Here is a 25,335-nt window from a genome sequence, read left to right as displayed (position 1 = left end):
GAAACGACAGAAGGCCACCGGTGACCCCGTCTGAGTGCCCGGCTTTATGCCACTCCACAGAACAGCAGAACCGTTCAAGTCCAAACACTCTGGAGCCGCCGCCTCACAGCAATCACCCAAAACAAGCTCGTAATTATAAAAGCAGTTTCCTTCAAGTGCGCCGCTCTGCTTTTTGTTTTTTATTCGCAATTAGAGATTGTTTGGAAACAACAACAGCAGCACCTTGAGTTTTTCTTCTTCTCTGACGGATAAGGAGGTGGACGAGGAGGTGTGTGTTTCACCTGCTGTGGTACTTGGGTGGCCGGCGGCCAGGACGGGAGGCGACGGAGCTCCTCGGCTGGAGCAGCTATTGTGGCTCTCTTTAGATAACCAGAGCTTCTCCCAGCGGGCTCCGAGATGGAAGCAGAGCCACAGATAAATATGTAACAGCTAATTCTGACATCATGTCAAGCTGCTCACTTATACAAGCTGACCGGTGAGCCGCCTTGTTTCTACCCCCCCTGCCCCTGCTCTCTGCCTCCCCAGAGACCCAAATCAATTACCACCGAGGCCCCGGTGCCAGCCGCCGCGGGGACGTGGGAGCGTTTGGGCTAATTTTGGCTCCAAGGGGCCACGTCTGGTCAATAATCTGCCTTGTGCAGGCGGCGACCAGATCAGTGTTTCACCCGCTATGGAGGCGCATAAACGCCACGCAGGGCTTTGTTCCGCTTTGACTTCCAACAAACCGACGATCAATCAAGCGCCCGTCCACGTCCGTCGCCCTTCTCCTGCCAAGGAATCGGTCGTAACGCCTCGAGGTTGTGCAGATGTTGAAGGTTTCGACACAGGAGGAGGAGAACCGGTCGCGACAGATCACCTGAAAATGACCCGTCATCGCCGTGAACGCATTGTCAACATACGGAAGGCGATAACGTTCTAACAGGTTTCAAAGAAGACGCCTCGAAGCGACACCTTTCCGCCCCCTCCTTCCACCCCGACGCAAACCAGGCTGATCACCTCGTCAGATCTGTTGGAGCTAATGAGACGCACATGCCAGGCGCTGATGGAGGCTGATCGCCGTTAATGTGTGCGAGTGTTTTGTTTCTTTTTCCTTCCGTGAAGCGAAGTTGTCAAGAGGAGGTCGAAAGCTTCGCTCAAGGGCGTCTAGCTGATAGCGAAAATAGCAACTGAGCTGCCGGCTTCCTGCCTCCTCTCTCACCTTCAGGGGTCACCTTCTGCCGTTACGCCAACATCTTTTCTCTCTTCGTCCGACTTCTCTGGAACCAAACACCGGACCCGCACCGGCTTCCGCCTCCCGCTCGTCTCCCGGGCGGATCCTAATCAGGCCCGCCACTTTGTCTCTGCTCGTCCACGCGAAGACAGACGACGGCGCATAATCTGAGGAGCGAGAGCGGAATTCACGTCCTACATATGTCCCCGTTCCTTTACAGGCTCATTAGCTATGTAAATCCCAGATTACGACATAATCGTATGGTTCCAGGCCCGTCTGTCGCCTCGACTAGTTCCAGCGACGAGGCCGGATGGTCCTCGGCTCAGCAGACCGAAGCGAGCGGCGGCGGCGGCGGCGGCACCGAGGTACCGACGGGTTAAAGCTGGCGTGGAAATAAACACGATTCAGGAGGCGGCGCGTGAATCCAGACAAAGCTGCCAGCGTGGATTATTTTAAAGGAAGCCTTTAACTGGTCGACACCAAACATGTCCGATGACCGGAGCAAAAACAGGGATTCTGCTTCGAACATGTGTGGATGGAAGTGTAGAGTGGGTGAGCTGGTGTGCTCGAGCTGCAGCGAGATAAAAGCAGGGATTTCACTGCACATTCTAGTGGAAGCAGTTGCTTCTGTCGCCATTTTAAGGCAGGAAGGGGTTATTTTCAAGCTAAATATGTAACTTGAGATGAACAGGGATGAGTTTTTCGTGGGTTTTCCAGCTGATCAGCTTTAAAAAATTACTATTTCTTATTAAAACTCAAGCCTTAGACGGATTTATGCTGTTCTAGCTTCTCGAAAGGAACCCATGTTCCACATGTCAAGAACTGAAAAGTCAATATTCTCCTAATTTTTCAAATGTGCTCCAAGTGGACCCAGAAAGGGCTTCGAGATCCTAAAGTTTCTGTACAGTACATTTTGGGGCAGAACACATCGAGTCACGCCCAACATGAAGGTTACCATTTGGAGAAATGGGAGCCGCCAATAAAACGTTGGGTTCAATATTGACTGACTGATTAGTTTTTAGGGTTTTTAACCAATAACCAGACAGGGACCTGCCTAAATGTGTACAATTCGCAATAAAAGTGGCTGATTAATGTTGTGTAGGTCAGTTATTCTGAACCATCGAGCTTTGGTTCCATTGATCTGCATCAGCGCCATCAGATTGGGATCTTTGGAGGCTGGAGGCTCTTGGTCATGTTCCTCTAGCTGTTCCTTCCCAATTTTTTAACTGTGGTGACATTTGATTGAGCTGAAGCAGCCATTGTATGCTAACAGGACGATCAGTGTCACCTGGTTTTAATGTTATGGCTCTTCCTACTTCCTGTTTAACCTTCTCAGGTGTTTTATCTCTCTGTGCTCAGCGCCTATCAAGACTCTGAGCTGTTTAACATGGCTGGGATTACCCCTGGCTGGGTAACGGTTTGCTTCACGAGGGCTGGTACGTTGGGGGACTGTTAGCCGACCGTTTGTTATCAGGCTGAAACGTGAGCGACTCGCTGCTTCGGGCCGAGAATCTTAAGCACTCGCGGGTAATCCGGTTTAATCAAGTCATCTGGAGACCTGAAGGTTGAAGGTTCAGTTTGTTCGACCGATTTGTTGAACACAGAAAGCTATTTAAAGACGTCTGAATGTAGGTCTGAGTGGGAGTAAACAGCGACCAGCATTAACTGAATCACGACTGGTAGAAAACGATCAGTCTAATTTCTTCTCTCTCTCTCTCTGCCTGCCTCTAGCTATCGGCGAGCCGGTGAGGCTGGAGTGGTACAACCCCCAGGGCGAGCGCATCGTGCCGTCCAAGCGGATGGCGCTGCACACGGAGACGTCGCGGTCCAGGCTCATCATCTACAACGCCATCATCGAGGACGCGGGCATCTACCGCTGCCAGGCCACCGACGCCGGCGGCCACACCGAGGAGGCCTCGGTGGTGCTGGAGATCTACCGTAAGCGCACCACGCACTCACCTGCAGATGCTCCGCGCTCGCCTCCCGGGGAGATTCAGACGTGGAGACATGAAGAGAATAAACCTCCTGCATAAGCGTTTGATCACAGGGATGGCCGGCTGATTCATATTCAAGCCCTCGCCGCAGCCACAAGCTGTTCGAAATGTTAGCTCTGTCTGTGTGCACATGCATCTCGGCTCCGTGTGTGCCTTTGACTTTGTGTGTGTGCGCGTTACACTGCTTCGTGTGATTAAAGTATAATGACAGCTCGTACCGCCGTGGGACCGGGCTCCTGCCAGGCATAATGAGGGATGTGGCACTGAGGCTAACCCGCCTTGCTGACCCATCACTATTTCCTGGGCCAAACTTAATGTTACCAGGCGGCGGTTGGGGGGGATGGAGGCTCGGTGCTCGCAGGGGCCGTCCCATCGCAGATCCATCCTGGCGGCGAGCGGTGAATTAACCAGCGTTTTCCCATTTAGAGCGTCCTTGAGCGAGACGTCCGGCTTCACCTCTGCCAGCTCGTTGCTCTGATGGAATAAAAGAAAAATCGAGAAAAGCCAGAATACTAGCTTCACAGCTTAAAACATAACGATCACAAAGTGTTTAAGTGCCGATAAAAGGTATTTTTCCCCCTTTAATCGCTTTTTTATAGTCATAGTCAATAAAATTTGGCTTTTCTGACAATAGTTTTGAGGAAAACGTTCATTTATGTCGAAATTAAAACAGATTTCTGTGAATTAATGTCAAATAATTCAAGTGACTGCCCTCTTCGGGACTTAGTAGATGCACCTTTGGACCTGAGTGGATCAATCAGCGTTGCACATCTGGATACTGCAGTTTTACTCCGTTCTTCAGGCTACACCGGGATTTCGAGTAAGTTCCCAGTTGGATTGAGGCACCTTGTCGTCCTCGAACCATCTCCGGACTGTTACCTTCGGCGGGAAATCTCCCTTCTGCTGAGAAGCAGCCTGACGTCATGATGCTGCCGCCGCCGTGCTTCACTGTGGCTGCATCTGTGACGCGTCAGGGCCAAAGAAGCTCCTTCAGAGTCTCCCACATGCCTTCTGGCAAAGCAGAGATGCAGTTTGAGCTACAGTGGCTTTTCTCTTCGCCACACATCCCAGAAGAACAGACAACAATCCTCCTTCAGAAGAGTCATAGGTGTCTTCGTAGCCGCCCACGCTAGCTTCTTTCTTTCTCCGGTTTCTTAAAGACTCTCGGCAGATCTACACATGTGCCGCATTCCTTCTGTTCCTTAAAGACGGGTTTAACTGCACTCCAAGGCTCCAAACGCGTCTCGCATCCGTCCTCTGACTTATTCTTTTTAATAAGCTTCTCGCTGAGTGTTCTTTTGTCTTCGTGATATGAAGGAGCGCTGATTCACCGGTGGCTAGACCTTCCACGTACCGCCGTCTTTATGCCGCAGTCACTTATCTGTTTCCAGCCAAAGCGCAGAAGGAAACGTACGGAGCAGCAAAAGGCTAAATACGCGTGATTAAAGCAGAAAAAGTCCCAATGATTCGAGACAAGTCGCGGCTTTTCCGTTACGTTCATTAGTCGACTTCTAAAAATCCTAAATAAAAAACTTCAAACGCCTTCTGTTCACAGGTAGCGCTGTGACAGGAAATGGATTAAAATGCCAACAAAACAAAAAAAAACAACCAAAGATTACATAAGAACCAAGTGAACTCTGAGATGGGAATAACCCAGATACCCACATACGCCGGGGCTTTGATCAGGAGCCCGCGCCGCCTTTTAATTGGTGGAAGGTGCAGGAATGTTGATTTTCAGGACTCGCGCGCCTCACCTGCTGCGTCGCCGCCGTTTCATCCTCTCCCGGCGAACCATTAGGGGAGACATCACAGCCTCAATCACACCTGCCACCGCTCAGCCTTCGCCTCGTTCGGCACATAACTAGCTCCCTGAAAGACCCATTGTTTCCATAGCAACTGGGCGTCGCTCGCTCGGGCCGGCTCGCCTGAGCGGCATGCGGGATGAAGAAACGCTCTGCACAGGGCTCCAACGTGTCGGACATGAAATCTGTGACCTGGAGTGTCGACGGCAGCCGCTGACGTCTCCACGACGTCGAGCTGCATGTGATCAGCTTTATATCCAGAGCTGGAGCTGCTGATGGATTAAAGGGAAACACAGCAGCAGCAGCAGTTAGCTCCAGCAGTGGTGCATTTGGTCAGTTTAACCCTCAGGGGATGCTTTAATTTACTACAAGACTGTCCTCTAATATCCTCAAAGGGAGTAAATTAAGAATCCGCCACGACAAAATAAAAACAATGCATCAAAATCAAAACAGTGACATCGTGTTATCAAAATGGCTTTTAAAGGGTTAAAATTATAGAAATAATTGAATGTTTGGTGTGTTTGATTAGAGCAGAAGTTGATTGAAAGCTCTGAGCAAAAAAAAAAGTGGAACAAAACTGTTTTTAGAGCAGTTTAATATCCCCACAGGGTAGTACATTTACCCCCGGTGTGTCGTCACCCTGGGAAAAAATAAATAAATTTGAATTTTAAGAGTTTTCATGAAAAAAAAAACTTTCCTACAAAAAAATTCATTTCATCCGGAGTAACACAGCACAAGTTATCGCCCAAAACTATCCCCTGAAGGTTAAGTCTTGCCACCAGGGCTTGCAAATGAATTACTGCAGCGATATTAATGATCTCGTTAAGTATAAGTCGCATCAATCTGTCTGTTCGTTACTTGTGCTCTTATCTACCGTCGTCCCATTAAAGATGGAAAAACAAACAGCTGTCACTCCAAAAATAAGTTGAAATTGACAAAAGTAATAATAAATAAAAATTTAATGAAAATCATGACGTTGCTTTTGAATTGTGGTTCAACAGAAATATATTAAAATAATTTTTTTTTAAAACAAAAAAACAAGCCCGTAAACTAATATTTTGTTTTGTCGAGGTAATCGCTGCAATCAAGTGTTTTCTGTCACTCTAATTTGACTTTTTATATTTTTTTAAATTATTCTTTTCAACCACAATTCAATAACAACATCTTATTTCACTCAATTATAGTTTTTAAATTTTTTATTTATTATTACTTTTTCCAGTTTGTACTTATTTGAGTGACTAGTGTGGATTTTGTCTTCTCTTTAATAGAAGGGTCTGAATACATCTGAGGACGACTGTAGTTGTCGTCGCTGTTCTTTTCTTCCTTTATTTCACCCTCAACCTAACCGAGGGTCTGATGGAGGTTTATGCTCATCAACAGGGAGGTTCTTCCTCTCTGAATTCAATAACTAGTGTCGCCAATTAGCTTTCCACCTGCCACAGGTTGGTGTTCAGGGCATAAGCTGCAAAACTAGCTGCATGTGTGACCCCTGATGTTAGTTTATGCAATTAAAGAACAAAATGCACAGATTTATTTTTATTATTATCCACTTTTAGAGCCTCAACATGAGTATGGGGGTGTTTTTGTAGCGAAACTGTTTGTAAATGTGTCTGGAGAGCTGTGTGGGGAGATTTGTTGAAGATGTCAACAGATGAAAAGTGTTTGGCTACAAGTGCTGGAAATGCAGACACATCACCGGCTACAAGTCAAGCAGGCCTCACTGTTGTCGTTTTTTTTTTACACGTGACTTTTGCTTCACTTCTGCCTTGACAGATTTGTAACTTGAGGGTTTCTTTGCCCTGAGCTCAGGCTCACAGGCTGTGGACCACTCTGCCTTTCTTCAGGAGTTTTGCCGCCTGCAAGTCATCGCGGACGTTTTTGCTCAGCGACCCACAAACTCAGCAAACTTGTTGACGAATCTCACTACAGACTCACAAACAGTTCTGCTACAGTAACGGCCCCATACATGAGTTAAAATGATGAGTTGGGAGTTCACTCAACTCAATAAATTAAGTTTGTACGGCTCATAATTAGCATTATTAGTTAGCAGACTTACATCACCAGAGACTGTTGGGATTTTTTGTACTTTAAGGAGACAAACTCGTTGTGTATCTCTGTTAGATTAACTTATGGCTGCTGTTTTTTTTTAACCGTGATTAAATCCATACACGTGTAATTCATCTCACTCTAGCTGGTCGCAGCGTCCCACAGTCGATCTGTATCCATTATGTGTGCGACTAGTTGGTCCAACTTAATATTCTAAGTTTGTCGAACTTGTTTTTTTGACGTTCAGCCACTTTAAATGAACTAATTTTACACTTTCACAGCTCGTAAAATAACTCTGAGCTGATTAATCTGAAGCGCTGCTGAGGGGAGAATCTGTTTCTGAGTGAATTTAAAATGATCCGACCCTTAACGATCCTAAACCTGCTATCCGACAGGTTTATAGGTAAAACCAACAGAACCCATAAAAACAGCCTTAACATAGTGACAGCCTTGGATTCTGACTCCGACATGACGTTTAATGTCACCAATCAGGATAACCACGAGTGGAACAAAAGACCGGGCCCTTTAAACCCAAATAATAAAGCTCATGACGACATCATTTTACAACATACACAAGCTTCAGCACCACGGAGAGCGGCCATGTCATTCTGAAGTCCATCAAACAGACATGAAGTATAACCAAGAGAACAACAACAACATGAGGCTACATGGTCACTGATGATAAAACAACACAAACTCAGAGCAGTTCAGCACCACGGATAGCGGTTATTCTAGAAGCTAAGCGGCTGGGCTGCTACAATTTACAACCACCAACAGTTTACAACTAACTCAGCTCCCTCGCTGTGCTGGAACTCAAGCAGTCGCTACGACTAAACTACAAGAATAACCACGACCTGGAGGACTGAGGATCTTCACAGACATTTAACAACTATGAACAATAAACATTAACAACACTTGACCCTTCCAGCATCCTGCCCTCCTCGTATCTCGACCTCCGTCTTGACAATCCGACATAAAAGAAGGTTTAGTGTCGGATTTTCGAGTCACAACTGTCCGATCAACATCGTCACTGTGAGCATGTAGCATGCTAGCGTTGGCATTTAACTCGACCACCGCTGTGACTGAGCATCACAGAGCTGCCAACTGTTCAGGGTTAAACCTCTTGCTGCCGCACACAAAAGAATCTAAATAGTTTCCCCCCCGTCAGTGGAGCTGGTGGCAAAAGCCAACAGTCGCCTCCAAATGAACTGTGCAGCCAGACCAGGTGATTCATATTCCAGCTCCTTTCATTTCCTCCCAGTTTATTAACACATGAAGCAGTAATCACAGATAAGCCCGTTTCCCCCCAAAAAAACCAGCAGAAACTGGCGTCCCAGTCGAGACGGGTCCGGGGAAATTGGCTCGTCAACGTTATCTTCGCGGCGGTGGCGGACGAACTCCTGAGCGTCTCCTCGATCCGCCGGTGTCAAGTGTGCAGCCGAGTGTTGGTCTGCGGCGGATGTTTCCCTCAGCGCTCCTGTTGTCGAGCAGCGTGACGACAAAAGAGACAGGAAATGGATCCGAACCGAGGGAACAAGTGACACTAGAAACCCGAGCGAGAGAGACGGAGGGAGTGAAAGCAGACTTTGGGAATAAAAAAAAAAGAACACAAACGTAGGAGGAGGAGGAGGAGGAGGGGTGATAAGAAACCATCAGAGTGAGTGACAAAAACAGGCAAAAGGCATCCTCGGAGCTAATGAAGACACTGGGATGCCAGACACGTAGGGTGCAGCCGGGGAGTGAAAGCTCATTTTAGGGAGCAGCCTGGCATAAATCACAATGCTAATGCCGCAGCCTCGCTAACGGGGAGCGGCGCCGCTACGAGAGGCGCCGCTGATTTATTCGCACCTTCGCGACGCAGGTGACGGCAGGTGGTCGCATCAAAGCCGGCGAGATCGGGGGTTCGAGGCAGTGGGGTCCAGGAGCCTCATGAAAAGGGCTTTTGTCGGAACACCAAACGCTTGTCGAGGAGGGAGGTTATTGAAACGTTCCTCAAACCAGGAAATCAAAGGCCGCCGGTGTTTTCCTGCAAACAGAACGGCGGCAGAATGACTCATTGATTGTTGTAGAGGGAGGTTTAGGGTTATGATTGGCAGGAAGTAAAACAGACGCTCTTCTGTCTCATCTGCCAAAACAGGAAACACATTCAACTTGAGTTTGATTAGATTCTGGGAGTTAAACCCGTTTCCAGTGACCGCGCTGGTTCTGGTGTTTCCAGATACGTCGGATGGGAGCTGATTGTGTCGTGTCACGTGGCAGCTCTGTTTAATAATGGAGGATGGTTGCAGTGGTGGTTGGTTGGTTGGTTGGTGCTGCTCGTAAATATCTCAAAACTTGTCCTCATGAGGAGCTGATGAATTGATTAATGTGTAACAGTTTTCACTGCCTGGTGAACCTTGGTAACGTCGTGCCTTCAAAGTGATTTCCAGCAGAACAAAGACGACTTATAATTAATTTTAATACGACAATTAAGACCTCACAACATTACATATAGTGCAGATCTCAGGTTGGGCTCCACAACATTATATGTCGTAGAAATCTACGTGACTAGTTTAAAAATTAAGGTTAAGACTGCACAGTGTTATATATAATATGAATTTACATGACCAAATTAAAAAAAAAAAAAAGATGGTTCAGCTGACACAAGCATATGCAATGCTGATTTAGCTGACTCATTGAAATAATAAAGGTTAAGACTTTATTTAGCAAAGTTTTTTGTTTTTTTTAAAAAAAAGGTTGAAACAAATTTTTTTTTTAAATTTTAAATAATATTTTTAACCTCTTAAAACCCGAGCTCTTGTTTGATATGGATTTTTTTTATTATAAAACAAGACAATAAATCAGTTTTTTTTAAAAGTAAAGTAAATAAAAATACATGTAAAATATATTTCAAAAATATTTTCAAAATATTTAAAAACAAAAATAATTAAAAACAACAACAATAAACAACAAACTACTGTAAATGTGATGTGGTCTTCAGAAGTTAAAGGCTGACAATATTACTAATTGTAAAAAAAATAATAATTTACATGACTCATTTTGTCGAGTAAGGACTCAACAATATTGTATATTACACAACGAATTAGAAAATTAAGGTTAGGACCAATCAAGGTTGACGAATTCAGAAAAAAAAAAAAAAAATGGCTCAGACCTTAAAATATCATATGTATATACACATTTACCTGACTCATTAAAAAAAATAAAAAATTGAAAGAAAGAAATTAAAATTAAAACCTGACAAAATTGTATAAAATACACAATTATCTGATGAAAATTATTAGTAATCCGATATTACTATTTATGGAAATGTCATGTCTACTGATTACTGTTTAGAATAAAAAATTTAAATTAGGATTGGACAAAATTCTGCTCCAACAAATCCAAACTCAATCTAATTCAAATAACTTTATTTGTCTATTAGGGGTAATACAAAAACTCACTGAGTATTTAATATAAAGACATCAAAGAAGAAGAATATAAAATTAAAAAACCAAAAATAATCCAAAGGTTCCCTCAGAGCAGGCAAACTGGTGACATGGACCTCCAGCAGAACTGGGCTCAGGGCGGGTTGACATCCGCCTCGACTGGTTAGGGTGAAATAAAGGAAGAAGAAATGGACCGACTGATGCGAATCATACTTGATGGGAAAATATTTCACATTTACATCATATCGTCACAATAACTCATTTACTAACCTGGTAGCATGACGACAGAAGTTGGCTCCACACTCTGACAATAAAGTTAATAAAGACAAAATAATAAAAATCAAACATTAAGACTGTGTTCGGGTGATTCACCAGCAACCAGGTGCAACCAAACTACACAATCCAGTCATTTAGTTCGTCCACAGGTGATAAAATAACTCAGTTTAATGTGTTTTGCATGACAGCAGCGTCTCCAACATCCCAATCAAACCACAGACAAGTGAAGATGAAGCGCTTCTCCTCCAGGAAGGAAACTGGAAGCTGAATTTTAAAGCAACTTCCTCCACCTTAAGTTCTGTGTCAAAACAGTCGTACTTAACGGGAGAGTAAGAAGCGCAGCGGTTCCTTCTTATTTTCCGTTTGATGTTCAGACCTGCAGTAAATTGTCTGCTCTGAATGCTCTGAGAGGAAAAAAAAAGCTGCTCAATCTCCATCTTGTTTGATCTCGCAGAGCGGCTGACGTTCCGCGATGTTCAGTCACCGCAGGAGTTCCGCCACGGTGAGACGGCGGAGGTGGTGTGTGATGTCATTAGCTCGCCGGTGCCGGTGGTGGTGTGGTACTACCAGGACCGGGAGATCACCGAGGAGCACAACAGTAAGTTCCCACCGCCTGCTTTCACACGTGGCCTCATGTATCCAGGTCTTTTCTGGGTTTTTGTCCTTTTGTTTTGGGGGGGAGCTTAATCATATCAAATCCAGCTTTCATCCTTCTGCTCCATAATTTGCATATTTGCATAATTACACTTTTTTAGTTACTGGAAACCACATGACCCTAAATGGAAGAAAAAAATGAAGTTAAAAGATCACATAAAGTGGTTTTTATCAAATAATAACCTTTTTTATTATCATGCAATCCAGAAAAAAGCTAAATTAAAGCGACCTTAACAAGTTTTTGGCCACTAGTAGTGCTGAAGAGTCGTCGTTGTTACACCTTGACGTCTGATGTACATAAATAACACAGAACACCAGCCGTGTTTCCAGAATTTATGATTAAATTCACACATTTTGCATTAGAAACCATTCATGGAAATGCTAAAATAAATTAAATAAACTCCCATTAATTTAGAATCTGCAATATTAGACAAGTAAATCAAACAGTCTCTGATCACGATTGAGCTGGAAGATAAAAAAATTGAATTAAAAATGGAAGCTGTCTTAAAAAAATCTATTTTTATGCTTGTTTGAGATGGTTTGTGCCTTATTTTGAAAGGTTATTGCACTTCCTGGGAGATGGAAACATGTTTTTTAATTGAGGTTTGTGGGGAAAAAAATGTTTATTTTCGCATTTCTTGATATTAAAGTTGCTTTAGGACTATTTTTTAATTCCTACGATATTTTAAAAGTCTTGTTTGTAGCGAGAAAGATAACTTTCGCCCAACTCTGCAGTTCAACGTAGCTTTTTTTTTTTTTTTTTTTTTAAGCATCTCTTCGCTCGTTGTTGTTGTTTTTGCAGCTTCAAAGTTTTTGTTTACCTTCATGTTACTGCTTTAAATTTTTTTTTTAAAATCCACTTTGCAAAGTTCGTCACCAGCTGGTGAACATCGTGTAGCATTTAGCGGCTAAAACGGCATGTGGTTTTCATGCTAATGTTGCGGTTTGCTAGCACGTTAGCCAACTTTAAACGGCGATAACAGTGTCTGTGTGTATTTAATGCACTATTTGGTGTATTTTATTGGGAAACGTTAATAAAAATGCTTAAAAAAGAGTTATAAAGTCACTAACAAGTTTTGTTTTTAGACCTAATCAGCTGTTTCAAATTCTAGAGTGTCTCTAAAACATGGACCATGTGAGCTAACGTGAAAGAATTATTTAAAACTCGCTTGGTTCGTTGAAATTCCTGAAGATTTCTCCCCATGTTTCTGGCCAAAGTTTCTTCTTCTTTGATTTTGTTTCCAGTGCATGCTTTCTTCTTCTACTCCGTTTATTCCAGCCACGTGTAGCGTAGCCTGTAGGGCGCCACCTCCTGACGACTCTGTGCACAAACAGTTACTGGAAAGAGGCTCCATTTCCATTTCCTCGTTGTCCTTTTTGCAACATTTCAAAACTTCTAATTCGCTTCACGACTGCCAGACATTTTCACGCCAAGGAAACGCGGCGGCGCGCCAGAAAAGGAGGAAGAAGAAGAACAATGCGGATTCTTCCAAGAAGGCTTTTGTGGAAACATCAGATTTGTCTGCTGGATCTCGTCAATCCTCTCCGGCGCGGTCGTGACGAAGCAGATTCGGCGAGCGGTTTAAAATCCACGACGAACAATACTGGCGTGTGAAATCATAGAAAGAAAAAAAAACTTCTCAGGTGCCTCAAATTGTGGCTTTTTGCACGGGAAGTATCAATTAGAGGATGAAGCGGTATCGCCAACAGCGCGGCAGATGTTGATTATTCCAGCGAATGAATAGAAGTTGCGAGCGAGCAGCGATCTCAGAAGGATTTCTGGATGCAAACATGCCAAATGTACTTGATTATTGAGAGGAGAAAAATGCTGGAGAGTCCCTCAGCTCTGGCTCCCTCCCGCTGAAAAGGCCGCTAACGTGCCAGAAATACTGTTCTCTAGGAAATGCTGTTTCCTTCCTTTGTGCGGATTCACAATAAGACAAGGATATAAAACCCTATGAATAGAAACCCCATCAGCCCCGGAGGAGGCGTCGAGCTCGGACTCGTGTTAACAAGGACGGATTACGGAGCGGTTTTGGACGTCGGGAAAAATCTTTAGAGAAAACGCGGCTAATTCGCTCCGCAAATAACTCGCATTGTCGATTATTTTATCCGTCCCATTCGGAGGGAAAAGCTGATGGTTTCTCGAGCTCTTTGCAGCGTTCTGCTTTAACGCTGTCGAGCGTCAGGAGGGTGGTCGACTTTAATCGCACAGAAAAGACAGACAGACTTGATAGAAGGCAGTCTGTAGAACCACCAGGATGAATCTTCTTCCTCCCGATTAGAACGAGTGACCCCTTTGAATCTGTCGCCTTTTTTTTTTGGTTTCTTTAATTGAAATTCAAATCTTGGATGAAACATGGAGGAGAAGTTTTCCGTCTTTAATCGTTTCGCTCTAATTACGACGCGCCGTTATAAATATCTCCGCTCGGGTAGATAGCGGCCTCGACAGGCCCATCTCGCGGCAGGAGGACTGCGCGGGAACTGTAATTGCGCGAGTGTTTATCTGTGTGGACTTTATCAGGTAAATGTGCCGGAGAGGAGATTGACAGTCGGGCTATTGAAGACTGGAGATGGCAATTTTCTCCCGCTGTTTTCCTAACTTCCTTATCTCGCTCCTCTCTCTATCATACACTGTTGTTCTTTTGTCATCTCCCTTCCTCCTCCTCCTCCTCCTCCTCCTCCCCTCTCCGTCCGTCCTGACTTTCCATCCGTCCTCCTCTTCACCTGTGCTGTGAAGGCAAGTTCCAGTTGTTGCCCAACAACAACCTGCAGATCCACCAGGTGACCAAGGCCGACGAGGGCGTGTACCGCTGCGAGGCCAGCGTCGAGGCCCGCGGGGAGATCGACTTCGTGGACATCGCCGTGGTCGTCAACGGTGAGTGCAGCCGCCCGGTGCAACACTGCTGGAGCGTTCTAGGAAGTCAAGGGGGAATCTTTAGTTGGAGTTTGGATTGCAGGTGGTCTAGATGTGATTGAAGCAGGACATCGGAAGGTGTTGCTGGTTGTTCAATTCCGGACTATTGAGCGCACCTGAGTATAAGCCTCACCCATCCATCCATCATCTCTACACCTTAATCCTCACTAGGGTCATGGGGGGCTGGAGTCTATCCCAGCTGACTCAGGGTGAAGGCAGGTTCACCTGGACAGGTAACCAGTCTATCACAGGGCTACACTTAGAGACAGACAACCAAGCACACTCACATTACAGACAATCTAGAATCACCAATTAACCTCAGCATGTTTTTGGACCTTGTGGGAGGAAGATTGAGAACATGCAAACTCCATGTAGAAAGATCCCAGGCGTCTGAACCAGGACATAAACCGGGGATCTTCTAGCTGCGAGATGACGGCGCAAACTACAGAGCCACCTGGCAGCCCCAGCTAGAGTTACTTCTATTTTAAAAAAATACGATTGTTGGGCCGCCGCTACAGCTCAACTGGTTGAGCTGGCGACCCATGTATGGGGGCTTTAGTCTCCGATGCAGCGGTCATGGGTTCGAATCCAGCCCATGGCCATTTGCTGCATCCTTCTCCCCACTTTACTGTCTCACTCTCTGCTGTCCTGCCAAATAAAGGCAAAAAACCCCCCAAAAAAGTTAAGCAAACAGATGAGAAGTCGCTTCCTGCTCTCCACCATGAAGCCTCTCTTGTGTCCTCGTTGACATACACAAACTACTTCCTCCTGATTTTTCCGCTAAAGCGGACAAAGCTTGCGAGGTTGCACCACTGACAGCGAGGACAGCATGCACGCTGGCATCTTACATGTCAACAGCATCCTCATTTTACGCACGATCTCCGCCGGCGATGATCCAGAATGAAGCAGAGACGTTCGGCAGAAGTCACATCGTCTTCACCGTCAAACTGCACCGCTCGTGTTTCCGGCGGAGCTCATGTCTTATTAAGAGGACTCCAGCTCCCCTTTGGCTCGCTTGTAATTCGTACCTTTTGCTGGGAGGCCTTTACATGACCTTCCACAGGGTGAGAATTTACACGACGAGCGGCTGAAAGTCTTTTTTTTTTTTTCCGGTTGGAAACAATCCTCCCTTGGTTATTAGGAAACGGTGTTAAAGGGAAGCTGACAACCTCGAGCTACTGCTGACAGAATATCAGAATTTCTTTGGTTTAAATCTCACATGATGAGGATGTTTTCATGATTGTAGGGAAATCTGTTGGTGAATAAAATGCTGGATATGCTGGACAGAGCCTCCTTTTTTGTTAACCCTCTGAACCCCAAGTAGTTTTGGGGTGTTTTTGGCGCCATAATCCTAAAAAATAAAGTAATAAAAGTTCAATTTCTGCCATGGAATCAATATAAACAACATATTTTTGTGCTTGCATTTAGGCAAAAGTCCCCAAATTTGTCGTCTTAACGGCTTCACGCTTGCACCAAGAATCTGTTTCGAGTCAAAGCTTTATTTTTTTCCAATGAAATCCGTACAATAACCTGATTTTTTTTGTTGAATGTCGCAATTCAGACGCCACACACAAGCAGCTCAAGGATGACCGTCTTTCTGTTTTTACGCTTTCTGACTCCGATGAATGACTTAATTGTGGAGAATAATTTTGCTTTTATGAAGACGGCGTGCCTTTATGAATCCACCGACGGGCTTCGGGGGTTCAAAGGGTTCCAAAGAGATTCTCAAAAAGCAACTTAAACAAAGACGTCTCCTGCTTTCACGCTGTTGTACTGTATCTGCGGTACGGTGCCTTTATGTTCCGCTTGGCCTTAAAACTTTGCACATATTTTTTATTGTCGGCTTTCTGTTATGGATTTGTAGCTTCCTCTCCAGAACACAGAGGGCATCGTACAGAAAACTTGCAGAGGAAATCAGATCGATTCATCAGGTAGTCGTGCAAAAAGAATGGGAGGAATGCTTTAAATCAAACTTCTGCTTCTGTCCTTAGATTCTCCTTTACGGATTTATTTCACGAGGAACAGCTTTACATGTTAACAGCTCAGATCTCCACAGCCCGAAGTCCAACCACACCTCAACCCTCTTGTCTTTTTCTTGTAACGTCTGGAAACTTGCAGGTTTGACGCTGCAAAAAAACAAAAAAAAAAGTCCAAAAATTGGCCCCGCAAATACCCCCGTTTCCACCATTAGCAAGCCGAGGCGGTGCACAAACAAACCGACAACGGCATCCATTTAGATTCCGAGCAGACACATGCTCCTCTTCACACAGTGTCAACAGATTAGCATGCATTAGGGAACGGGTTTCCTCTGCATACACAAGTTTTGCTGTTGCCGTTGTTGTTGTTGTTTCCAAAATTGAACATCGTTCGCCTACAAGGAGGCGCCCAAGGTTAGGAGCACGAGCGCAGGGGGCTGGTTCAGGAGCGCAAAGGAGAAATCCTCCAGCTTTGATTAATTAGCGATAATTTGCCACCTTGAAAGGAGCCTTTATTTTCTTCAGGGACTCTGTTGATAAATCCGAAGACACGGAGTCTAATAGCGGCGCGTTGTAAGCTGTCAGTGCGCTGATGATCACTTAAGTGTTGCCGAGCCTGTTACTCGACTACTATAGCATGAAGCTGACACGTTTCACAGCTTGTTTACAGTGTTTTGATCATCGGCAGATTCAAGTCAGTGGTTCTGAAGCAGCACCTCGTGCAGCGCTGGCTGCCGAGCTGGAAACTCACGTCGAAGGCACAGACTTAAGGTTGTTGTATCCGAACAGAGATGTCAGCTTTGACAGATTCGGCTCCACTGACTCAGATAAATTCATCATCACTAGCCGGCCTGCTCTTTCAACTGCTATTGGCGTGACTTCTGTTTTTTCTTTTAAGTTCTTTTTATGCTTTAGTGTGATTGAAAATTTCAATTAGCGATGGCTTTGGGCTCCGTGGCCCAAAAATCGAAGGATGTCATTTTAATTTTCTCATTTGTCCTCATTTACAGTGAGTCACCTGAGACTGTTGAAGTGATTGAAATGTGATTTCACGTCTTGCAACGGTTGAACAGCTGCAATATTGTCTCTGCCTATGTAATTCCCTCACACCTAATGTAATAGCAGAGTGGCCCTCTGCCCAAAAACTATGAATTGCATTCAATTTAGCACACCACTTACCTCACTTCTGAGGAAGATCCAATAAGCCTGCTCAATGAGGCACGACCTATTATTGCGGCGACACGACGCTCGCCGTGTGCTGCCGAAGGCGGGACGGCCTCGCAAAGCGCTTCGCTAAGCGTCCTGAGAGGAGCTCGCTCTCCGAGGGAGCCACGCCCGCAGGGAGACACTTTAAAGTGAAGTTCACTTTGCCTCAAGGAGACTTTTCTGTCAATCCCCAAAGGCTCTCGGGCTGAGTCGTGCCTCGCATTTTTTTTTTTTTTTGCCTGGAGGAGACAAAAATCTGATTTAGAGAAACACCATTTGGTCCTCATGAAAAATAAAAAGAAGTACTTCAAGCAAACTTCTTTTTTTGTTTGTTTTTAATGAGTTTTGGTTTGGTAGACGAGGAGACATCTGCTACAGGAGAACTCAAAGCACTCGAAAAATTCTCTTAAAGCTTGTATTTCTTGTATTTTTTTTTTAAAGGGCCAAATTGTGCCAAAAAAGTTTTTCATAGTTTTTGTTTATTTGAGTGCCCAGTGTGTCTAGAAATACACAAACTATGAGACAACACCATCCCTTCATGTTTATTTTTCTCCATAAATCAGAAAATGCATCTCTGAAGGAGCTGTTGGAGCCCGTTGTGATGTCACAACAGGACAAGCCCCGCCCCCTGTTAGGCTCCACCTCTCTACCATTCACTGAACAGAAGCAGAGAGCTGAGCTTGTGATCCTGGGGCAAAAAAAAGCATTATAACATTATGACTCAGCTCACTAAGAGAAAAAGCAACCACATGATCTCAAGCGTGCTAAAATTGGAAGTATTTCATGAATAATTGGTCGGACGGTGGTGGACGCTGCTCAAGAAATAACCGGTCGACGTCTAACTAGAAGCTGTAAACTCAGTTTTCCATCTCAAGTTAAGAAAACTCAAATTTAAAATCTTACCTTACGTACAGAAGAGCAAACAGAAGACGGGAGTTGGACATCTAAACCTGGTATAGGTTCGATTCAGTCGAGTTTTCTCTCTATAACGCCAAATCCCAACATGCATCTACTTATTGTAAGACGACAAAATTATCAAGAAAACCCGACGTTCCCTTGGATTCCCATTGAGCAAGCACTTTCATTTTAACTCCAAATTAACAAAACAGTGCTTCTAAAGCTAAACCGGCGTTGTGACAACTGGCTGATTGGAGAGCAGCTCTGGTCCAATCAGTGAGAGTTCAAGGCACAACGGAGGAGGAGCAGGTCCGAGTCTGGGTTGCCCACAAAACTCGAGGAATCACACTCAAGGTAAATGAGCGCGGTAGTGCAGAACCGTGACAATATGTGCCGTACATTTGAGCTGAATGTTCTGGGCAGGTGTGAGGCTTGTATTATGTAGTTTAAAAGTGGTATAATATGGGATCTTTCATTTAAATAATTGCACTTAAAGCTGCTCTAGTCGGGTTTTTTTTCTTCATTCTTTTATACGTTAACAATGGTTTAAATCACTGTGTGTGATGTGAAAGTGGTCACTCAGAGCTCTTTACAGACGCTGGATATGTAAAAGTGCTGCTTCATCAGTCTGCTAAAGTGGCAGCATTCTGTCGTTTGGACGTTCTTCGTGGGCCAATGAGTCCGACTCTCCAGCTGTGGGGATGCTTAGATGGAGCCGTGACTGAGCTGCACCTCAGTAGTAAAAATCACAATGCGGCTTCAGTGTTTCCTCAAAATAGTGATGAGTGGAATTGTTTTGGTGGAACGTTTGCATAATGAAAGAATTGGATAATCCACCATGTAAACAACAGCAGCATCCAAAGCCTCTGGTAGGTTGCTGTTGGGAAGTTGTTTCCCGTATTGAAGTGGGTTTTAAAAACATGATAACACAGATTGCGAAAGAAAAGAAGAAAGCCACCTGAAAGGAGCGGCCATTGGCGGGTTTGTACCCACCGTCAACATCCAGTGAGTCAGACTGGTGTTTATTAAACTCCTACAAACAGCTGGAAGCAACAAACTGAACCTCAACTCCCATTAAAAAGAGATCGCATTCATGGCTGAGGAGTGTCATGGATCTGAACTGTTTTGTCGCAGTAAACGATTATCGACACTCAAACTGTCTTTTGTGCTCTCTTTGATGTCTTTAGACCAATATTGGTGGTAAAAAAAAAAAAAGTGGTTAAAGGACAGTTTTTTGTGTGGTCCTTTTGGTTAACGTGAGATAATTGCTAACTATTGAGTGCGACCAAGTGATCAGGGTTCGGACAATACAGCTAACATGTTTCGATCAGATTAACAGAAAGAAGTACACGTGTGAAAGGGGCAACTATGATTAAACCAGACGCAATTCTAACTTGACTTTGCAGTTCTGGAGTATTTAAGCTTTTGCGGCCTGCAGCTTTCATCTTTTGGTTCATTCTTAAGGCTCTCACCAGCATTTGTATTATTAGCAACAAAAGAAAAATTCTTATAAACGATTATCGTACACAAAGTTAGCAACTAGGACGTAAACATGGTGAAGAATGAAGCTGCTAAAGAGCTACATCAGAGCTTCGCTAGTTGGTGGAGACCAAAGCTAAGCAAAAAATGAAGGAAATGGTCCATTCATTGGGTTCTTTCTGTAGCACTAAACTGGTATTTATGTCTCTTGTTCTGTGGCTTAGAGAAACTTTTAGTACAGTGAGTTGGTCTGAAGGTGACAGAGATGGAAAGGACATTTACTTAAATGCCACCTGCTGTCATGGGGCTGGCATCAGGAGCTGTCCGCCTGTCAGTGGAATTAGTTTTGTCATCCACTCGGCTCCTGGTGGTAATACTCAGAGACCTCAACTGTAGCTCCTCCTTCTTCTTTTTCGACGCATTTTTGTCGAAGGAGAACAAGGCAGCCTGCAGAGTAGCCTCATCTTCTTCTCGCACGCTAATAAATCTCCCTTCAGGGTATTTGCTTGTTACACAACGGCATCACATCGAGAGTGTAGAGAAGTTGTTTCCAGCGATGTTCATTCGTGGAAAGCCGTGTTGCAGTTAGCCCTGAAGCTACGCTTCTTCTCACGCTGCAGAACTACTCCTGTAGATCCGGCAAATGTTTGAATCGTATCCAGAGCCTTTCGTTTATGGTCCGTGTCGCTTCTCTTGGATTCCTTTCCCCTTTCACTTGGTTTCAGTCGTAGAGGCAGGCAGAGGAGTTCCAAAGAAAGCCACAGGGCCTTCCAGAGAACACACCGTATCGACAACAACCTGGAATGATCGAACAACACGGACCCTGAACACAGGCAGATGGACATTGCTGGGAGGCTCCGGTATGTCAATGAGTGCAACGCGCTACATGTTTTATCAATCAGCTGCGGCGAGTGAACTGTTGTGGTGCCCGGGGATATGGCAGGAAGGTAAGACAAACAAAACGATAGAGGGGTGGGGGAGAAAGCCAGAAGAACACTTTTTCTTTGTCTGAAGACCCCTGGAGGAAGAAGATAGAGGAAAAGGATGGAGATTAAACCGATGCAGCTGCAGGGCATCTCCGGGCCTCACCTCATCCATTGAGCTCTAACATGGCGCTCTCGTTCACACTCGTTTGTGCCAAAACCAGACTGGACATCGATTCTTGTCAATACGGCAGCAGTGACTGCTAACAGGGAGGGAGCAGGAGCCAGACTGCTGCAGAAATCTATCATTTAAAGCCTCGTGCTTGCTCCTTATTTCATTCTGTTTGTTGCATCTTGCACGATTTCCACATTGGATCCTGAAGTTTCTTGATTGTGCTTCCCAACCTGTTTGGCTTTGAACTCCTTCGAATAATGCAACGCAAACTGTTGACCCTTTGTCGCAGGACTTGGCGTCAAGAGCAAGACTTTCCTCAGGATATAGTTGTGTAAAACATATATTTTCTGATTAATTAACCTTGTCTAGCTTCTTGTAAACCCTCAGAATCATCCTGTGAATCACTGGAAACATCCGAACCGCCAGTTTGAGAAGTTGTGGGGTGTATACATTTAGACACCTTAAGGCCGTTGTGGGGTGTATACATTTAGACACCAGTTGCATTTAATAATGCATGCAAATAAACAACAGGTCCAATCATGTAACACCTAAAAGCCAAAAAACAGACACAGATCTCTCTATATTCCATGTCTGAAAGGAATTTAAAAACTCTTCAGGTCAACCTTTAGCTTTCTTCGTCAACTTTAGTTTAAGAAATCAGTCAGCAGAAGCGTCTCAGTCAAAGAAGTCGTCAAGGCGTCCCAGCTCGATGCAAAACCCGCCGAAGAAAAAGAAAAAACCAAAAACCCAGAGCATCCGACCTCTTATTGATTACAATAACAGAGAACATTTTGAGGATTGTGTCCTACAATAGCTTTGATTATTCCCCTGATTCGTTTCATGTGTCTCTCTTAGTATTTTTCCTGCCTAACATTGCAAATTGTATTCCTTGAATTGCTCTCCGCTCGGCCGACTATCAGCGGAATTGATTGGCTGATTGAGTGCTGCGGCGTCTTTACGGTTAATTTATTTTTTTTTTTTTTATTGTCGAGCTACAATTGAACTTGATCGCCGTCTTGGAGGTGGGCGGCGTGCGGCTCCGTTCTCCGCTGCGTCCTGCTGATCTTTTGATCCCAAGTGTCAGAAGAAGAAGAAACTGGCCATTCCAGCAACATGTTAACACACACTGCTTTGACCAGTCATGTAGAACAACATTTTTGTCTGAAAGCAGGGCTGAAGCAGCTTACTGTATCCCCCCCACCTCACCTCACCGCCCGCCCGCCTCCCATCTCCCCAAGCGAAGTCATAAATATTCATCGGTCAGTTGATAAAAGAGTGGTGGTTTCTTGCCCATAAGCATGCAGCGAATGAAGCTCCACTGACCCGCTGCAGCTCCCACTCTCCAGTGTGTCATCAAAGCGGACTGTAGATGAGGATGATGGTGCATCGAGTAAAGGGGGACCACCCGCTGAATAGTTAATCAACCTGCGGGCAAGAACAGCTCGGCGTCTTGAAGAATGCGGAACACTTCGGGAGGTGATCTCAAAGGTTAGCGCCGATGAGTCATGTACGCCTGTCATCTGCTGTCTGTTCACACAATGCGGAGCACAAACGAAGACGTTCACCAAAGTGATCTGTGGTTATCGTGATACGTGGAAAGTTGGCGTGATTAGAACATTTGCATTTAAAAGTGTTTTTAAAATCTAAAACCCATTTTAAGAACGAGACCCCCTGTTAGGCATCACTTAATCTCAACTAATCTAACTCCAAATTGTATCACAATCTCGATAATTGCGTTACTTCTAAGTCGAACAGTAGGCTATTTGCTTTTGTGCGGAATTAAACAGGCCCCACAGTAGGAGCTTGGTGCAACAAAAGCTCGCTACGGAGAATCAAATCTTTTATTTTCACAGTCCACCGGTGTTTTGGATAGTACACTCAGTTCTTCTCCTTGCTGGAGGGAGTTGTGTTGCTCTCTCTTTCAAGTACCCCAAAGATCCATCGATGTTCTACTTGGTTTTTCGCTCTTTTCTTCTTTAGAAACTCTTGTATGTTTTTTGGCAGCGTGTCTTGTATCATTGCGATGCTGGACTATTCCTCTTCTGCAAACTTTCTGCAGGCTGGGAGTCATCTTGTCAGCCAGTGTTTTGGTTCATCCACATGCATTCATGGTGCATCTATAAATGTCGTCAACACCTTTTGCACCCTTGCAGCTCCATGTCATCACACTTCCATCTTTGTACTCATCGTGGTGGTTCTGACCAGGTTCACGCCAAACATCCAAACATGCCGCACTCCATCTGAGCTGACAAAGAAAAGGTGTGGACCATCATCGAACCAAACGATGTACGCTAAGTATTCATCAAGATTCTTTTTAGAAAGTTTAGTCTTGCCACCGACTGCGACCCGACCACGGATAAGCAGAAGAAAATGGATGGACGGACAAATGGATGGATGGACGGACGGACGGACGGACGGACGGACGGACGGACGGACGGACGGATGGATGGACAGATGGATGGATAGTCTTACAGTTTAGTGCCGAAAAGTGAGCAAGACGCCACTCAGAGATTCACGTTTTTGTCACTTAAGGTGTTACAGAAACTCTGCTTCACCAATGACCCCGAAACACCTCCCCCCCGATATCCAGAGCTCGATTGGTAAATTAGCGCACTTTCCTAGTTTTCATTTTCGGAGTTTGACTCCTGCAGCTCTGATTAGTGGCACTGTAGCTAATTTAAAACCCTCTAACCACTGCTGCAACTGTGGTTCCACTCATTCTCAGTTGCATCTTTGTGGGATTGCACCATGAGATTGCTAAATTCTTCTGGCAATTCTCTTCCAGCCATGGATTCCATGATGCATGCATGCAGATAGACTCAACCCCCTTGGTCAAACGGTTCTAACGATCATTGTTTAACTGTGTAATTAGACTGATTAGGTGTAGTCAGTTTTGTTGCGGTGATTAACGGTTTCCTATCTTGTGCGTCAGTTTCTACTTTGAGGCCTGTGTTTTCAGCATAAAGCATTTAAGTGATCGCAGAAAGTTCTCACGCTGCTCCGTGAGCGAGGCTAAGCTAAGCAGCTGCTGCCTCCATCTGCATCCCTACTGTACCGACTGTACTCTCTTCATCCACCTCTCGGCAATTGCAGCTTTAATCCAATGCGGTTTGGATCGATTATTAAACAGCATTACAACTCCTGTCTGCGCGTAGCATCTGCCAACTTTAATAAAGCCTAATGTTTTCTTCCATCAAACATCTCCACGCATTCTGATGACCCGCTAGCCACAGCGGTTAGTTTCCATGGCAACCGTTGATGATGATGATTCAAAATGCAAATCACTTCCTGATTTTCGCTCGCATCCTTCTTTTGATGCGCTTAATTGCTGGTTCACTTACCCGCAGTTTCCCCTCCACCTCCCTCGTCTCAGCCGTCAGCGTCCGTAAAGATTCCTCAAATTGTTTGACGTCAATCAGGAGCGCTGGGAGAATATAAATATCACCTCTCCGTTTCATTGCATTCCCAGTTGTAAATCAGGCCTGGTTTGATTCCAGCTCGCGCGCTAATCTAGAAGGCAAAACAAATCCTTAATAAGCGCTGCGGCAAAAGGTCTTGTCTCAAAACACTGACTTGCTGAATTTCTCGTAGGTGTAACACGCTTATGACATTTACCGAGAACACTTCCCGACTTCTAAACACCGGGCGATCCTCTCTCCATCGAAGCCCATTAGCATTTAAAAAATAAAACCCGGCTCCTCATTTAAATCGGTCCAAGTCGCATCTTGAAACGTATTTACAGTCGATGTTCTGCGGGGATGTCTGTAAACCTCGCATTATCTCCACCGTGCCTCTAAAGTTTCAAGGATGTGACTAATACGCGGCGAAATTCATAAAGCTCGCCAGATTCCTCTTTGGATGCTTAAAAACCCTGTTGCTGATTTGCTCTTTTGAAGTCTTTCTGCTTGGCAGCGTGTCTCATTAACAGGGCTGCTTCAGCGAGGCTCGCTGATGTGGGAGTGCACAGGAAGAGAGAGGGGACGCTGGAGAATGGAGATCTATTGGCGTGGAAATCAATGGTTATCATGTCGGGCAGATGCTCGCTCCTCTCGCTCGCCGAGTCGCCGCTATTGGAAAGGACTCATGGTGTTTGATTATTGCTTAGGCTGTTTTTATCTTCCTTCATATGTATGTGTGGCCTCCGATTTGCACGAAATAAACGGGAATATCGGTTATGTTTTTTAAGGATAAATGGCACATAAACAACACGAGGCAGCGCATAGATCACACGCTGTGGAATTCAGATGTACCGTGAAGAGTTTTTTTCTCCTCGTAATAATACACACTGGAGTCGTTAGTGTAATTGATCTTTTATGAAAGACTACGGTACGCCGCGGCGTCGGTTCATTAGGTAT

The 25,335-nt window shown here is 44.9% G+C and overlaps 1 protein-coding gene across 1 annotated transcript in view; it reads left to right on the top strand.

The window, feature by feature from the left end:
- The first annotated feature begins 3,009 nt into the window (after positions 1-3,009).
- Positions 3,010-25,335, top strand: part of ncam2 (neural cell adhesion molecule 2) — a 101,999-nt gene continuing 79,673 nt past the window's right edge. Inside the window, exons 1-3 of the mRNA XM_008299200.1 lie at positions 3,010-3,148; positions 11,208-11,351; positions 14,148-14,285. Coding sequence (XP_008297422.1) covers positions 3,010-3,148; positions 11,208-11,351; positions 14,148-14,285 — 421 coding nt within the window. The remainder of the gene's footprint in view (positions 3,149-11,207; positions 11,352-14,147; positions 14,286-25,335) is intronic.

The sequence above is a fragment of the Stegastes partitus genome, unplaced genomic scaffold, assembly GCF_000690725.1.
Source record: "Stegastes partitus isolate 25-593 unplaced genomic scaffold, Stegastes_partitus-1.0.2 Scaffold1391, whole genome shotgun sequence".
Taxonomy (NCBI): domain Eukaryota; kingdom Metazoa; phylum Chordata; class Actinopteri; family Pomacentridae; genus Stegastes; species Stegastes partitus.
Note: the sequence above shows the minus strand (reverse complement) of the source record. Positions and strands in the feature narration are given on the sequence as shown.